The 17,288-nt window shown below is 32.6% G+C and overlaps 1 protein-coding gene across 1 annotated transcript; it reads left to right on the top strand.

Moving 5' to 3' along the window:
- The first annotated feature begins 10,677 nt into the window (after positions 1 to 10,677).
- LOC732659 (glucose-6-phosphate/phosphate translocator 1, chloroplastic) lies at positions 10,678 to 15,298 on the top strand. Its single transcript, NM_001251614.1, has 6 exons — positions 10,678 to 10,868; positions 10,989 to 11,703; positions 12,191 to 12,416; positions 12,750 to 12,972; positions 13,944 to 14,157; positions 14,936 to 15,298. The coding sequence occupies exons 2-6, from the start codon at positions 11,191 to 11,193 to the stop codon at positions 14,945 to 14,947; spliced, it is 1,188 nt and encodes a 395-aa protein (NP_001238543.1). The 5' UTR covers positions 10,678 to 10,868; positions 10,989 to 11,190; the 3' UTR covers positions 14,948 to 15,298.
- The last annotated feature ends 1,990 nt before the right edge of the window (positions 15,299 to 17,288 follow it).

The following is a 17,288-nucleotide window of genomic DNA, read 5'->3' as shown; positions in this document are numbered from 1 at the left end:
ACTTGTTGAGAGGAAGGAGATATCTGTTCGACTTCTCCTGCTTCTGCTGAATCAAAAGAAAACATTAGTTCCAATGCATTGCAATCCTTTACACTCAGATTGCCCAACTCTGGAAAGCTTCTAACAATGGACAAGGAGATTATTTTCAATTTGTTGCATCTTTCGATATCAATTCTCCGTAGTGCGGGGAAATAGACTTGTAGGGAAGAAGTTGATAAGTTTCTAAGTGGTTTTGTTTCTGAAGAAATTATATCTTCCAGTTCATTGATGTTCAACACATACAGCCAGTTTAACTGTGGCAAGCATGCCAAAATGACTGAAAAAAAGGTTTTTCAATTTGCTGCATCTCACAATTCCAATACTTTTATAAGTTTGGGAAAAGTAACTTGATGAGGAGGAGCTGATAGGTTTCTATGTTGTTCTGCTTCCATTGAATTTGGAGAAATTATAGCCTCCAAATTGTTGCAGTCGGCAACAAACAAGGATTGCAAGTTTGGAAAGCTGAATACAATGGTCAAAAAGAAGATTGTTTTCAATTTGTTGCATCCCGTGACCGAAATACTTTCTAACTCAGGGTAACAAATGTTTTGGAAAGGAGCAAGAAAGCTTTTATGTTGTCCTTCTTCCCATTCATTGCAGTCCGTTAGATGTGGTCGTCCTAACTTGGGTAGATTTGTAACATTTGTCGCCTAAAAGACTATTTTCAGATTGTTGCAATTTTCAATAGAAATAGTTTCCAGTTTGGGGAAACAAACTTGTTGGAAAGGTTCATACAGGTTTCTTTGTTGTATTGCTTCCTGTGAATCTGAAGAAATTATTTCTTCCAATTCATTGCAATCCTTTAATACTACTTATACCAACTGTGGTAGGCTAGGAACAATGGTTGCTGGGAAGATTTTTTGCAATTTGTTGCATCTTTCAATCTGAATAATGGACAACATAGGGAAACAAATTTGTTTGGAAGTAGAAAATAGGTTTCTAAGTTGTCTTAGTTCCACTGAATCTAAAGAAATTATTTCCTCCTATTTATTGCAATCCTTCACAATCAAACGCACCAGATTTGGTAGTCTTGTAACAACAGTTGCAGAAAACAGTGCTTTCATTTTGTTGCTACTTTTTATGTCAATCGTCCTCAGGACAAGGAAACAAATTTGTTGGAAAGGTGCAGATAGGTTTCTTTGTTGTCTTTATTCCTTTGAATTTGAAGAAATTATTTCTTTGAATTCATTGCAATCCTTTAAAACTACATATTCCAATGCTGGTAGGCTAGTAATAGTGGTTGCAGGGAAGATTTTTTTCAATTTGTTGCATCTTTAAATCTCAATACTCCAAACCATAGGGAAACAAATTTGTTGGGAAGGAGCATATATCTCTCAGTTGTCTTGCTTCCTCTGAATCCAAGGAAATTATTTCCTCCAATTTATGGCAATCCTTTACGGCCAATTCCTCCAACTTTGGTGGGCTTGTGACAATGGTTTTCGAGAAGATTGCTTTCAATTTGTTACATTTTTTTATCTCAATCTTCTTCAATTTGGGGAAACAAACTTCTTGGGAAGCAACAGTAAGGTTTCTATGTTTTCTTGCTTCCTCTGAATCTAAATAAACTATGCCCTCCCAATCATTGCGGTTCTTTACAACTATTTTTTCCAACTCTGGAAGGCTTGTAGCAATGGTTGCAAACAAGATTGTTTTCAACTTTTTGCAACTTTCAATTTGAATCCTCTGCAGTTTGGGGAAACAAATTTGTTTGGAAGATGCAGACTGGTTTCCAACTTGTCTTGCTTCCACTAAATCTAAAGAAATTATTTCCATCCATTTGTCGCAGTCCTTTACAAGCAACTCTGGTAGGCTTGTAACAATTGTCGTGATAAAGATTGTTTTCAATGAGTTGCATCTTTCAATTTGAACGCTTCTCGGTTTGGCAAAACAGTCTGGATTGCTAAGAGGATATAGGTTTCTAAATTGTCCTGCTTGATCTGAATCTAGAAAAATTATTTCCTCCCATTTGTTGCAGTCCTTTACAACTAGTTGTTGCAACTTTGGTAGACTTGTAACAGTAGTCGCAGAGAAGAATGTTTTCAATTTGCTGCAATTCTCGATGTTAATGCTTCCTAGGTTGAGGGAAAATTGTGGAAAATGAGCTCTTACATTACTATGCTGTTGTGCTTCATCTACATCTGAAGATATTATATCCTCGAAGTTGTTATAGTCACATGCAGACAACTCATTCAACTCTGGTAGGCTTGAAACAATGGTTGCACAAAAGAATGTCTTAACTTGTTGTATCTTTTAATCTCAATCACCCCCAATTTTGGGAAAGAAACTTGTCGAAATGGAAAAGATAGGTTTGCGTATTGTCTAACTTCGTCTGAAGAAATAATTTTCACCAATTCATTGCAATCATGTACAGAAAGCTCTCTCAACTCTGGGAGGCTTGAAATCATGCTTGGGAAGAATATTTTTCTCAATTTGTTGCATCTTTCGATTAAGATCTTCCTTAGTTTGGGGAACATTGGCTGGGAAGGAGCATACATGTATCTGAGTTGCCTTGCTTGCTTTGAATCCAAGCAAACTATTTCCTCTTATTCGTTGCAATTATAGGTACTTGTCAAGCCCTCTTGAACATCAATTGATTCAGAAGTTTCTAGTCTTAAAAATGTCAATTCCCAACTGGTACAAGTCTTCTCCTTTAAAGTTCTTGCCACTGTCACAATGGCAACAAGCAGTCCTTTACATTTGTCAAAGACTCTCTTTGCCACCTCTCTCAAGTCTTCTAGAGAATCATCATCTATTTGTGCACGTTGCTTGAACAAAGTCCACCCTTCATCTTCATTTAGCATAGACAGTTCAATCATGCTTTGGCAGTTCATTGAAGTGCAAATTGCTTGGTTGCACGTAGTGAGGAGGATACAATATCTCTTGTCGTTCTCATTTAATGGAATCCCTATAGCTTCCAAGTCCAACTTCTCCCATACACCATCCAAGATGATGAGAATCTTCTCGATCTTTAACCTGTGAGATAACCATAGTGCCTTGCCAAGTTCAGTCTCTTCCGTCAACGAGAAAGTGAAGTGATCAGTAATTTGACCTTGAAGATCTCTCACTTTAACATCTTGAGACACAATTGTCAAAAACTTGACTCCTCTACTTGCATCCCCACTACTCTTGCTAAAGCGGCTTTACCTGATCTTGGATTGCCTTCAACTCTTCATAAACTGGTTTCTTAGAATCCAATGCCAAAAAGTCTTTGAGAAAGAAGTAATTCATGCTTGAGAGTTGAATGGGGTGTGAAAATGGCTTGAATTTGTTGTTGTTGTTGAGCACATTCATTTGTTGGGCTATGCATATCACATCTTTAGCTAGAGAATAGTTAAATGTCAAGTTCGAACAACACTGGCTTTCTTCTACCCTCTCTTCCTGTGACATCCTCTACCCCGTATATATATATATATATACTAATACTAAAAGGAATAAGAAATCAGAATTAATTAAAAGTTTTTAAAACACATTTAAATAAAATCATTTCAAAATGATAAAAGGCTCACATTCACTTCACTATTACCAAATAAAACTTGTCAAAAACATTTTTGGTTCAAAAAATCATGTAATTAAACAAAACTCATGTCCCAATGTCACATCTTATCAGACCATCGTGTCATGACGTCCTTTAACACAAAGTTCCTTAAAGCAATTCACCTAGTCATTTGTTTCCGCGAACACAAAGTTTGAGATCATCATAGGATCCAAACACAAACAACACACAGAGAGTGAGTTATCACATTCTTAACTAATAGAGAGAAATAAGATAACATGTAGATATACATATCATATAAACGAAATACAACTTACTTAAACATAGCTCACGTCATTCCACCACTTTGTCGTGTAACATCACATCACAACACAACACGTCTCATTCATTTTTACATTATTCACGTACTCAATGATCAAACACAATATCACTCAACCAATCAATATCAATCAATACACAAATGTTATGTAATAGATATACTAAGACTCAATCTTATATACAATGTGGTACCATGTCAGTGAAAAATCTTGTCGGGAGCCCATGAGTACATGAAAAAACAAACTACACACTAGTAAGTCAGATCATTCTCACTAGGTAAAATCTTAGGAAGACCAGTCAGGGTCATTCTATTTTGCGAGAACACTCCAACCATATTGGATCAACATAAGCTTCAAGGAACATTCAAACTGAGTGTATTACCCCCAAGGCCTACACTCCGAAGAGTCCGTCAGGACTCCTCCCTCTTGATTCACGTCCAACCCAGAAAACATTTTAGCACGCAGACTCTATCTATGAATTGTACAAAACACACTACTCCTTAATTGTTTTCAAAATAATTTTATCTCATTGCGCCTGTGATTAAATTCATTGGGTCCCCACAGTGATTCCCATCACAATACTTGTCGTGCATTAACTCGTCGTCCTTAAAGGATCTTATAATTGTGTGATTGCACAATTCATAACTCATAACTCAATACATACAACATCTCAATACACATGTATCTCACCATTCATCACAGGTTCAATTTGTCACTTACTCACAATTTGAATCATCATTTCATAATCTCAATATAACAATTTATACAAAATATTTCTCACAACATGGGAAGTAAAACTCCTCAAACAATTCCACACAATCATATTAAAATCAATGAATCAAAATCATAGGTCAAAAACACCAAAACACCAAGAGCACTTAAGTTTATCAACCAATTCGCATCAGATCGTAGTTTTATCGGGAAAAGTTTGAGTGTATGTGAGAAAAGAGAAAGCTCAGTGCGAGGGACATTTCTTCCACCATAGACATTATCTCAAACATCCCAACGGTGGGTGTGTGCGAAAATAAGTTCTGAGCCTCATGTTCACAATGATCCAACAGTTAACGAGTCCAGGTCATTGTTTTATTGAGACAGGCTTGAGTATATACGGGAAAAAGATAGGGTTTTTAAATGAAAAGAAGTAAAAACAAATTTGAGAGAAAGAGAAAGCGTACAAATTTATCGTCTATCTAAAAACTGACCTAATATGTCTCTATTTATAGTTAGGGTCTCTCAACCTATTATTTACTCTATTTATTTGTTTTATAAAAAAATTCTTATCAAATGAATAAATAAAATATTTTTATTTTCTTTCAAACCATTATTTTTATTAATAAAATTATTATTTTTTATTTATTTAACTCTAAAATGGGCAATGAGACACGTAGTTTTATTTTTTTATTTATTTAACTCTAAAAATCTCATTTTTTTAAATCCTATTTATTTTTAAATAAAAAATATTTTAAATTTATTGTACGAGAAAATAGGATGTTACATGACATTTTTTTGAACCCTTTCCACATCATTCGGCCACTCTTCAACTGGTTGCACAATCTTCTCTGCATTTGTAGAGGCTTCTTTAGCTAGTTCACGTTCTTTTATATGCTGCAATGTCTTCTCCAACTCTCTCTTTGATTTTCGAAAATCAATAACAGATTTGTGGAAACAGAATAAATATCGAGCATGACCTACATTTGAGTCGACCACGCGCTCTATAATTGTTGACGCCACAGCCGTACCTATTTCAGCCATTTTCCTGCAATCAAAAGGTTTCAAGATTTATTTATTTCAACATTCTGAAGGTTTCTAACATAAAAGTCTGAGTGAAAGCCAGAAATATCTACTTTTTCTTTATACTACAGGAATGAAGTTACAATAAAATAATAATTAAAATCAACTTATTGAGAACACATAAACTATTAAATGTGCATATTTTCTCACACTCAGCAACAGTTGTTCTTGACATATTAAAATATGGTCAACAAAGACAAAGATAGCACATCTCTTCAGCCAAATAGCAATCTTTCTTTTCTTAAGCTTAGTTAAATTTATGCTTGCAATTTTTTACTTCTAGATAATCTCTACCAAACCAAACAATGCCCAACAGATTGAAAAATAAAGAACAAATATCAGTTGGTTTACCAAAAAGAACTCAGCTAATGCAGGGCCCATTATTTAATGAATGTGTAGTGTAGTTGTTCTCACGTAATAGAATGATGAACAATAATTATATATACTAAAACTAATGACTGTATGACATACTGAAAATTATGCCAGAAAGGGAAAATTCAGAGCATTTATCTTAAACAACAGCATCAAACATATCAATTTGCCTGAATGTTCAAGAGGTCATCAAATTATAAATTTCAAGGAAAAAAATATTTATTAGCGTATATAAATTTCTGAATTCAAATTTTGTAGGACGAAAAACTTTCCAAGAAAAAAAAAAGCAACAGAGCCAACAGCCAAGTGATTTTGAGAAGACAATGCACGTCCCTTTCCTTTGATTTCCCACCACTAAATACATATTATTTAGCAAAACCAGAATCCAAGAGAGTAAAACAAAAACATTAAAAACATGTTTCTTTGATTCCAAAATGATGTTTTTGGTTCTATCTCATCAAAGTAAATCCAATCATACAGAAGTTAACTACTAAGTATTACAGATATGAAGCAGTGCAATGTGCAATGAATGAGGATGAAACAAACCTTGGATTAAGATTACCGATGAACCAAAGTTCCTTGGATTAAGATTGCATAATGAACAAGAGATTTTAAGAGAGGCTACTATTGACAAAGATTTATTCATCAATTTGGCAAAGACTTAGTATTAGTTGATAAAGACTTAGTGATGGCAATTATTGACGAAGAATTGACCTCTCTTAAAGTTAACTGAGTAATGGTAGGGGCAATCATGTCTAATGGTGGGTCCAAAAATATCCTTACCTTCTCCAATCAAAAGAATAAAAAATGTAATATACTAAAAACCATACTTTTACATTCTAAGTGTTTTAGTTTAGTTTAAAAAATAAAAATTAAAGCTTTCATTTTTTTAAAAAGAGTAAATAATTTATGTACCAATAAGTGTCAAGAAATTTTATACCGTTTCTCAATCACACAATGCTAACTTTACACCTTAAAAGTCATATTAAAAGTGATTTTTGATTGATTAACAGCTTAAAATTGTTTACATTTAGTGACGTGGTGATTAAACACTTAAAAGAATATATTAAATTATTTCTTAAAATTTAACAACCAGAAATAGTCTCATGCTTAGTTTCATTTGGCTCCTTTCCTAAACAAAAGTAACAAAGACTAAATTATGTTTTTTTATCTCTAATATATATTTGTTTTTTATTTTTGATTCCTAATAAAAAAAATCACTTTTGTTCCCTGATATTTAAAATCTTTTGTTTGTAATTCCAGCATATTTTAGCCATAAATTAACATAGCCATCAAACAGAGAAGGCATGAATCATCAACATCCTAATTTTTAGCCATCACTGCAATGTCGTTGCTGTTGCTGTAGATTCGGAGCTGCCGGAGATCGTCGTGGACGGTCACTTGTATTGAACACATCTTCCACGTACATATACTTTTTGTTGTTGTTGTTATAATTATTAATTGTTATCTTTATTAATTCACCGAATAATTAAAAAATATTAAAAGTATAATGTTAAGGGCATATTATTACGTTCCTAAAAATAGATGGCTCCATTTTGGGTGATGGTGGAAGAAGGTTGATGAAGATGAAGAGGACGAGGGATTAGGGTGGTGCAACAGCTGAGTGAAAAAGGTGAGGGAAGGTTATAATATTAGGTCTGAGCATTTACAGATAGTGAAGATTTTTAGCTTTTCACTGTGTCAAATTAATTAATTAATTAATTTAAAATAATAATGGTGTTAAAGTTAAATTGGCATAATCATTCAAAAAATCACAATGACTTTTAAAATTTAAAGAAGCCAAATGAAAAATGATTAAAACATAAAGGATAAAAAATAATATTTACTTCATTTTTTTATTTATTCATCATAAACAATTTATTGTTATAATCATCAACATTGTTAATTCATTAAATAGTAAATTGGCATGAAATTATTTCAACTTAACTAATAATCTTAAGTTTGAATTCTGAGTATGTAGTTATTCAACTTGAATAAGATTATCTTCGATAAATAATACATGTGTGAGTTAGACCAAAAATAAAATATAAATCATCAAATAATAAAAACTTGAGCATATAGTGTTAAGAAGATAATGTGTTCTTGTGAAATTTGATTTTTTTATGTAAAAATAATAATAATATTGTGTGAATTAATTTTTTTATTATTTTTGTATTAATTTTAAAAACTAATTTGATCTTTTTAAATTTAAAACAAACAAACTCTCTCTTTCATAATCTTTTCTGCCCAATTATGAAACAAAAAAACTTTCTTTCATAATCATTTCTACCCGATATCTTTCTATTATTTTTTTTTCTTTCAAAAACCCATCCTTTAATTATCATCACTTTTGTCATCATCATCATTACTTAGAGTTGACCCAAGAGTAAAGTAACTAAAGCTTGCGCTTTAGGCCTACCATCAAAATAATATTTTCTATTAGCATTTATAAAGTAAAAAAGATATATCATATGTTGATAAAAAAAATGTCGCATATATTAGTAAAAATGACCAAAATATTTAAAATAAAAAATGTCTTTTTGGTCTTGCTTATTGTTGGATTAGCCTTGTTATTATGATTGTCACCATCATCTCATCACTACATCCATTGTCACTCGTTATCTCCATCACCATCATTATCATTGTCATTAATACTATTGGTTGTCACCAGTGCTATTGTCGTCGTCACATAGTGACTTTTATCATCACTATTGACATTACTTTCATCACCATCATTATCAATAGCTCCATAATCACTACCATTACAGCGCTACAAATATTGTCCCTACAGCTACAATTACCTTTGTTGCCACTTTCACATGGCAAGGGACTAAAGTGTTGACAACAACATTAAAGTGTTACGCCACCATTAATTTGCAATGTCCCTAAACTTCTCGGCGGTTCTCACACTACGACACTTCACTCAACTTCCTTGTCGATCAAAACCCTCCATCGGTCATAACCCTTCGTAGGTAGCATTTTTTGAGACATCGACAATTTGTTTTGGCTGTTTTAGAATCAATGATTGTCCTCACAAATCAACACAAAACTTTTCAACAAGTTTTGTCCTCACTCACGCTTTCTAGAAAACTTTCTAGAAGGTCACCCATCTCATAACTATTTCAAGCTAAACATTCTTAATTGTGGAGTTCTTAAGTGGTGAACTATCAAAAAGTAGTTGTATTTTATTAGTATATGTAATACCAATTGATTTATTTAAGTCATCTTTAACTGTACAGTCTCATACCTGCACAGCTTGGATCCATCTCTTTTTGATGCTATCTATCTAGGTGTTACATGTCCACTAGCTTCTGCCTGATTCATCCTTGAACCACACCATACTGAAAGAGATGTTTGCTCTTATATCATTTCTCTTACGTTCTTGCATTAGAATGTAGAAAATGTCCATTCCACATCATTTCAATGATTTTGATCAAACACATGTTTGTATACAAAGTTATAAGAACTTTTGAGAGTGTTTTTACTAGAAAAGGTTCCATACTTTTCGTAAAAAAAAAAAAACTCTCAAAAGCTCTTTTAGCCTACTTAACAAGTCTTTAAGTTAATTTATTTTTCATGGAAATAGCTTTCTTTCAAGACAAAATCAAACAACGAATTTCTACACTTTTTTTAACGAAAATTGGAAGTGTGAGAAACAAGAAAATATGTAAGTTTTTATTTATATTCTTAAAAAAAATACAAAGTGATAATTCAAAGCCTAAATACCTATTAATATTTATATTCTTTAAAAAATATGTATATTGGGCCAACGGACCAACCTGACTCGTTGTTGATCTACCAGGTTGGCAGGTTAGGCATAACAAGTTGAGTCACTTAGCCTGTCCCGCCATTTTTGACGAACTGGCGGACCCTGTCGAACCAAGGCTCACAATGTCGCCCCTATAGCTCACACCATGGAGTTTGCATGTCAGAAATAAATGAAGTCACATGCCGAAACAATAATTTCAAACATAATGTAAAATTTGGTTTATTTGATCCACTTGAGACCGATTTACACGGGTTAAACTCCGATTTAAGATTAGTTTAGTGATGTCAAATCGAGTTATTGACATACCCGATTGAATAATGAACTCGAATCAATTGGAATTTCTGATCGAATCAACAAGTATGAGTCCTTGTTAGTGTCTATACTTTTTAAAGGCAAAAATAGGAGTTTACTCATTTTATTTTTTTTTAAAAAAAAGACAAGAGAGATATATAACATTTGTTATTGTTTTGTGTTTTTCCATTGAAAAAATATACTTGATTGTGAGAAAGAAAACATAAGTAGGATACAAAATATGATGTAATAAAAAGAGTAACGTTAATAAAATAGAGAGAGAAAAAAGAGAGGTTTTAACAAGATGTTTAACACCATATTTGATTTTTAATTACAAAATTTTGTTTGAATCAAAGATAATTCTACCAACTAATCAAATTTTTTTCTTGTGTTTATTTTATTTTTATGGATTAAATTTTACATTTAAATGCTGTCATATCATTTTCAATTACAAATTCAACATGTAATAAATTTATAGGAACAAATATGATTATTCTCTTCCATTTTGGACTGAGTTTTCGAAGAAACTCACTTTGTATATAATGAGAAAAAAAAAAAAAAAAAAACTCACTTTGTATATTACGTATTTTGATTCAAAGCCATCATCAAACCCGAGAGAGAGAGAGTACCAACACTGACCCTCACCATCACGTATCTGCCACCAAACCCCACAAACACAGTATTCCCAACTTGTTTTTATTATTTATACGGTAAACAAAACACAACACACCAACATCATTTGATCATACTCATTGCTGTTCACCATTTTCAATTCATTCCTGTGTTAGATTCCAAGGCATCATTCCCTTCCCTTTATCTTTTTTTTTTTCTCCTTTGCTTTTAAGTTTTTTTCTTGAATTTTCTGTTGAAAAATCTCCTTTTTAATTATTTTTTAATTATTATTATTGTTTTGCAGTGGTTTGGTTTGGTTTGACATAAATAAACCTTTCAAGATCTCAGAGGGGCAGAAGATCAAAGCCAAGACAACACACTCTCATATATAAAAGAGTGTCTCTGATAATTTGATCTTTGTTTCTTCTCTTTCTCTCCTTTGAGATTTTTCAGCACCCCACCAAGGTTTTGTCCGAAAAGCTTGAATTTTTCGCCTACCCTTTACAATGATCTCTTCATTGAGACAACCTGTTGTAGGGATCAGTGGTTCTGATCTTCTTTTGAGGCAAAGACATGCAACCCTAATTAAGGCAAGGTCCTTTTTACCCTCTTTGTCAAGAGAAAAGGGTCAAAGATCTCTTGTTTCAGTTCAAAAGCCACTTCACATTGCTGCTTCTCTTGGTGTTGGAAATTTTGTGTCAGTGAAGAGTGATGATGACAAAAGGGGTGATTTGGTGAAGTGTGAGGCCTATGAAGCAGACAGATCAGAGGTTGAGGGTGCAAGCACACCATCAGAAGCTGCAAAGAAGGTGAAAATTGGGATATATTTTGCAACCTGGTGGGCTTTGAATGTGGTGTTCAATATTTATAACAAGAAGGTTTTGAATGCTTACCCTTACCCTTGGCTTACTTCAACTCTCTCACTTGCATGTGGGTCTCTTATGATGTTGATCTCTTGGGCCACTGGGATTGCTGAAGCCCCAAAGACTGATCCTGAGTTTTGGAAGTCTTTGTTCCCTGTAAGTTTTGAATTGATTTTTTGTTTGTTTGTTTGTTGGGGGAAAGAAAAATTGATGGGAGGAAGTGAAAGCCTTGTTTTTGTTTGATCTTGATTTATTTTTTGTTCTGGGAAAATAAGGTTTTTTCTTTTTAGCAATTTTTGGACACATATATGGATGTCTATGTTGGTTGATTCCAGATAAAAACAAAGTAGAGAAAATTGAGTATGTTCCATTCACACCTTTTGGCTGAATTAGACAGAATTAGTTTTAAGATTTTTGGTTTATCAATTTTGACAATTTCCATCCAAGTTTTCAAAGAGTGATTTCACTTTAGCTTGACAACTAACAAAGTTTCCTCCATCCTCCTTTCCAAAAAACAAACCCTTTAAACTGTTGGTATGAATAGTTGTTTCAAAAAAGTTATTGATCAATTTAGCCATTCTCCTTTTATTATCATATTTTTGAATGGATGATGACTTTAGTTTTCGTTTTATTTCTCCTTCAGGTTGCTGTTGCACATACAATTGGACATGTAGCGGCAACAGTTAGCATGTCAAAAGTTGCGGTATCATTCACACACATTATCAAGAGTGGTGAACCTGCTTTTAGTGTTCTGGTTTCAAGATTTCTTTTGGGTGAGAGCTTTCCTGTGCCAGTCTATCTGTCTTTAATTCCAATCATTGGTGGATGTGCACTTGCTGCTGTGACTGAGCTCAATTTCAATATGATCGGTAGGGAACTTGTCCTTTGAAGAATTTATTTATTTATTTATTTTTTAATCTTGTTAAGCACAGTAATAAGTTGGAGATAGGACGATAAACTGACGTGAATTTTGAATTTGATTAGAAAAAAGAATACTGAGTTTAATCAATTGGGTTATGTTATGGTAATATGACCTTTTCTTTGTGTTAGTGAACTAGACCTTACTGTATTTTGTTGTCTATTCTTGCGTTAAGTTTATCCCACCAAGCGCAAGTGTGATTTACTTGCATAATGGTATCATTTCTCATAATTATAGTCCTCTGCACTCTCCTGACTTTAATGTCATCGACTTTTTTTTCCAGGTTTTATGGGGGCCATGATATCGAATTTGGCATTTGTATTCCGTAATATCTTTTCGAAAAAGGGCATGAAGGGAAAGTCTGTTAGTGGAATGAATTACTACGCATGTTTATCTATTTTATCTCTTGCTATTCTCACACCCTTCGCAATTGCTGTGGAAGGACCGCAAATGTGGGCTGCTGGATGGCAAACAGCCATGTCTCAAATTGGACCCCAATTCATATGGTAATTTCAAGAAGATTACTTACTGTAATTTTATCATGGTTACACTCATCTCTATCTGTATGCATCTCTATTTTCCATGCTTTAAGGTGATATCAGGAAAATTTTGTAGTATTTGGTTAGGGTTTAAAGTTCAAACACAACAATTATCTAAATCTTTTGCTTATCTTTATGCAGGAATGTGAAAGTATTTTATATTTCCTAAATTGTGTGTTCATTTGTTTTTTAAAGATATATGTAACATCAGTGTGGGGAAAGATGGAATAGACCTGTAGAGCAAACTTAGTGTCCTGTTCTGTTTGAGACATTTCAGTGTTCCTGGTCACAAGTCCTGACCATCAATCTGAAGATGACTTAAATTGGTGGTATTTAGTGAGGATATCTGGCTTTTTTGGCCTCTTTATGTCTAAAGTCAAATGTTTTGTAGAGATGTTGGGGGTCAACTTGATAGATTTTTATTTTGAAGTGACTGGGATGTACACATCTCTCTGAGTGTTGGAGATCCTATATTAAAAGATTTATTCAGTTGGCTTGCATATTTATACCTTAGCCTATCCCTTATTTATTTATTTATTTATAAATTGGAGAAAATATGAACTAACTTCAGAGATTTGATGTATATAGAATGCATGCGAACATTTAATTCTGGCTAGAATATGCCAGTTGTCAACTTCTTCAGTCTTTTATGCCACAAAAAAGATTACCATGTCGCTATGCTAATTTGAGACTTGCAGGCTGATAGATTGTCTGAGCAGGGCAATGGCCTGATTCTCAAATACCTGATTTCTTCATGTTATAATTTGAATGAAAGGCTACACCTTTCGTGCAGTTTAGTTTGAATATTGTAACAGAACATATAACTTTCATTTCTTCATTCTGATTGTCTGTTGTTCTCATCCTCTATATTTTGATTCTGAGCTTCTGCTTTTCTCAATATTATGACTAAATGTATGGTTGGTAATTTTACACAACAGGTGGCTAGCTGCTCAAAGTGTATTCTATCATCTATACAATCAAGTGTCATACATGTCTCTGGATCAGATCTCTCCTTTGACGTTTAGCATTGGAAACACCATGAAACGTATATCTGTCATTGTGTCTTCCATTATTATCTTCCACACACCAGTTCAACCCATCAATGCTCTTGGTGCCGCCATTGCTATCCTTGGAACCTTCTTGTATTCACAGGTATTTTCTATTATTCATTATTTTTAATACACGGGCAGTTTTGTTATGTATATCATTGTTTATTGTATCCTTTGGCAGACCATATTATTTACTACAAAAAGAAAATTGCTATTTATACTTGAAATGTTTAACACACTGTTACATATTATTGGTTTGAGGATCCATTACAGAGAGAGAATGTGTTTAGGCCTCATGGTGATTGTTGATGCTCATTTATGTGAACTGGAATGTCAAATTGGTGAACCCTTTGCATAGTTATTTTGTCTGGACCGCAAACTGTCAAATTTTGAAAGGGATTTTGTGTAACCGTGGAAGATTTTTATTTAACAAGTTGGTTATCAATGTGCCTAATGGTTAGCAAGTGGGTTATCAATGCTATTCTGAAGTTAGGTGATTTGGTGTTTAATTTATTGGTAGCTTGACTTTGAATTGCCACCTACCTCCTTTTGGTTCCTACATTGAACCTACCTCATTCCTTTTCCAAGTCAATTTCAACATAAGTTGGCTTACCTTCAAGACCTTCCAAAGTTGACCACACCAAATACTTGAGAGCATATGCTTTGGTTCATACCTTTACAGTGAGGCTTCTAATAGGAGCATTTATGGTATATGGTACCTTGGAAAATGGACAAAAAGAAGGGTTAGAAACAAAGTAGAATATTGATTACTATTAGATTACACGCTTCTCTAAGATAATTATGTGCTTTTCTCTTGGAAATAATGATTTATTCTGGTAGGGTATACTTATGCTTATTTCTTGTTCTACTGATTTCTGCAGGCGAAACTATAGAGTTGGGGAACTAAGATTCCTCTAGGGACTTGTTTGTTACAGTTCTTCATGCTCAACCAGGGACAAGGAAGTTGATTTTGTAATGTGTCACTGCTGGATTTTTGTAATACTAGGATGATCTGGCTATCAGTCCATCTGTAGATATAATAATAAAAATAATGCTGCTGAGGAAACATTATCATAATACAGATGATTAGGTAGGTTTTATTTATTTTTTTGGAATTTCAGAAATGCCAATGATTTAAAATAAATGCGTTTTGTTTATAATTTAGTCTGAGAAGAATTTCTCAAAAACATTGTTTACTATAAGGAGCTTGCAATAATGTGATGCTGTGATAATTTTTATGCTCACTTGTCATGATTCACATAAATATATAAATGTTTGATGTTGTTAGTTAGATAAGAGATTCAACTTGGGGTTTAATATTTTGGGGGCATTGTTTCCTTTTTTTAAGTTATGCTTAGTGAGGTGCAGTGTGGTCCTTTCATTTGTATATGCCCTTTGACCCTTTCCATGTGATGTGTTAGGTTTGTGTAGTGAGAAAGCGACCCTTTACTTTTTTTTAAGGACGTGTTCCCATTGTACGTGTCTTCGTTCATTGTTGATATTTGCATTTAATTCATATAATAATTAATTTGAGAATATTCGGGTATTGATTCGATATGTGGGGCATATTTAGGTTTGTTTCAGGCCTGGCTAGTGATAGAGTGGTTCCATTATTACAACATCAATTATGTATGGCATGGTATATAATTATTTTTTGTTTCTTATTTGTTTGTCTTTTAGTATGATAGTATGATTGAAAGTTTAAAAAGATCGGTAACTTACTGTATTAGAATATTTAATAAAATTAGTTGATTTAATCAATAAAGTAAAAATGACAATATATTAAAATATTTTTCTATAATTTTATTTCGTAGATAAAAATATGTTTTAGGTAATTATAATTTAAAGATGATTAGTTAATTTTTAATTTTTTAATTTTTTTGAAATTCTTATAATTTTTTAAGATAAAATATTTTATTAATTAAAATGGTGTACAATTATAAATCATATTCAAGTATTGTAAACTATAAATTTTAAGAGGTAACGAAGAAAATTTATTTAAGTATTGAGGGTATTTTAAAAATAATAATAAATTGTAAGTTATAAATTAAAACATGAGAAATGCTTAGAACATTAAGTAACATCTGAAAAAAAATATAATTTAGACGGAATTATCTTCTACACTTAGCATATTTTTTTATAATTTCTGTCTTTATATATAATCTATACGGATTGATAATCCATATAAACTTATACAAAATTAATTACGTATAGTCTATATGGATTATGGACTCATACATATTAATTCGTATGGATCAATTTGTATAAACCATATCAATTGTTACAAAATTAATTATGAAAACTTATATGTGTTATAAATTTTAATGTTATATATAACAACATTAATTATTTTTGAACATAATTGGTCTATTAGTTCAATTGGTTAGAGCATTGTGTTAATAGCTCAAATATGATGGGTTCGAGACCTGCATGGGCCATAAGCCCCAATTTGTATGGGATTATATGGAAGGGTATTTTTGATTTTTTTCTCTCAATGTTGGGTGTATTGAAAAAAAAATCCTGGGTTCAGGAAGAAAATCCAAATTTAGATTACCACAATCAATAAATCTTGTCAAGAGTAAGCTGTGAAGTGTTTTATATTTGGTAAAAAAAATAGAGTTGAAGTGTTTGATATGATACTATGTAAAGAGAGATTAGACAAAAGTTTTAAATGTTTCATAAGTTTTGGCATATATAATTCTACTTATTTAAGATGGTTTTTTTTTTTTTAACATATGATCTTGACCATTATATGACCGATCCGAAGAGCAATTCAAGTTAGTTAGACCATTGGTTTACAGTTGAACTAGTCTGTCCAAATTTTAAAACTATGCTAGTAACATAAGAGATGAACTTTAATTTGAATTAACGTGATTAATATGCAGTGCACTTCAATTAGAATTTTCTCAAAAATATGGTAAAAAAGTAGAGGAGAGAGAGAGAGAGATGAACCAGTTTCATGGAGACAATGTGTGTCTATACTTCAGTCACGAGGTTCCATGTTCATACTTCAGCTTCCATGCAATTGAACAAACGGTAAAAACAAGGGTATAGAACAAGTAACAAGAACCCTCTAATATTCTTGTGTAATCGGTTTTGATTTTTGAAGGCCATAGAAGCCATTCTAAGAAGTACAAGAAATGAACTAAACTACTGCTGATGCACTGGTTTGGCGGGGCTGTTGTGGATGATATTTTTGTGTGTTTGAAGTCCCAATTAAACGTTTTTATGGAT

This window comes from Glycine max, chromosome 8, assembly GCF_000004515.6.
Source record: "Glycine max cultivar Williams 82 chromosome 8, Glycine_max_v4.0, whole genome shotgun sequence".
Taxonomy (NCBI): Eukaryota; Viridiplantae; Streptophyta; class Magnoliopsida; order Fabales; family Fabaceae; genus Glycine; species Glycine max.
The sequence above is the reverse complement of the archived record's forward strand: the minus strand, read 5'-3'. Positions and strand labels throughout refer to the sequence as shown.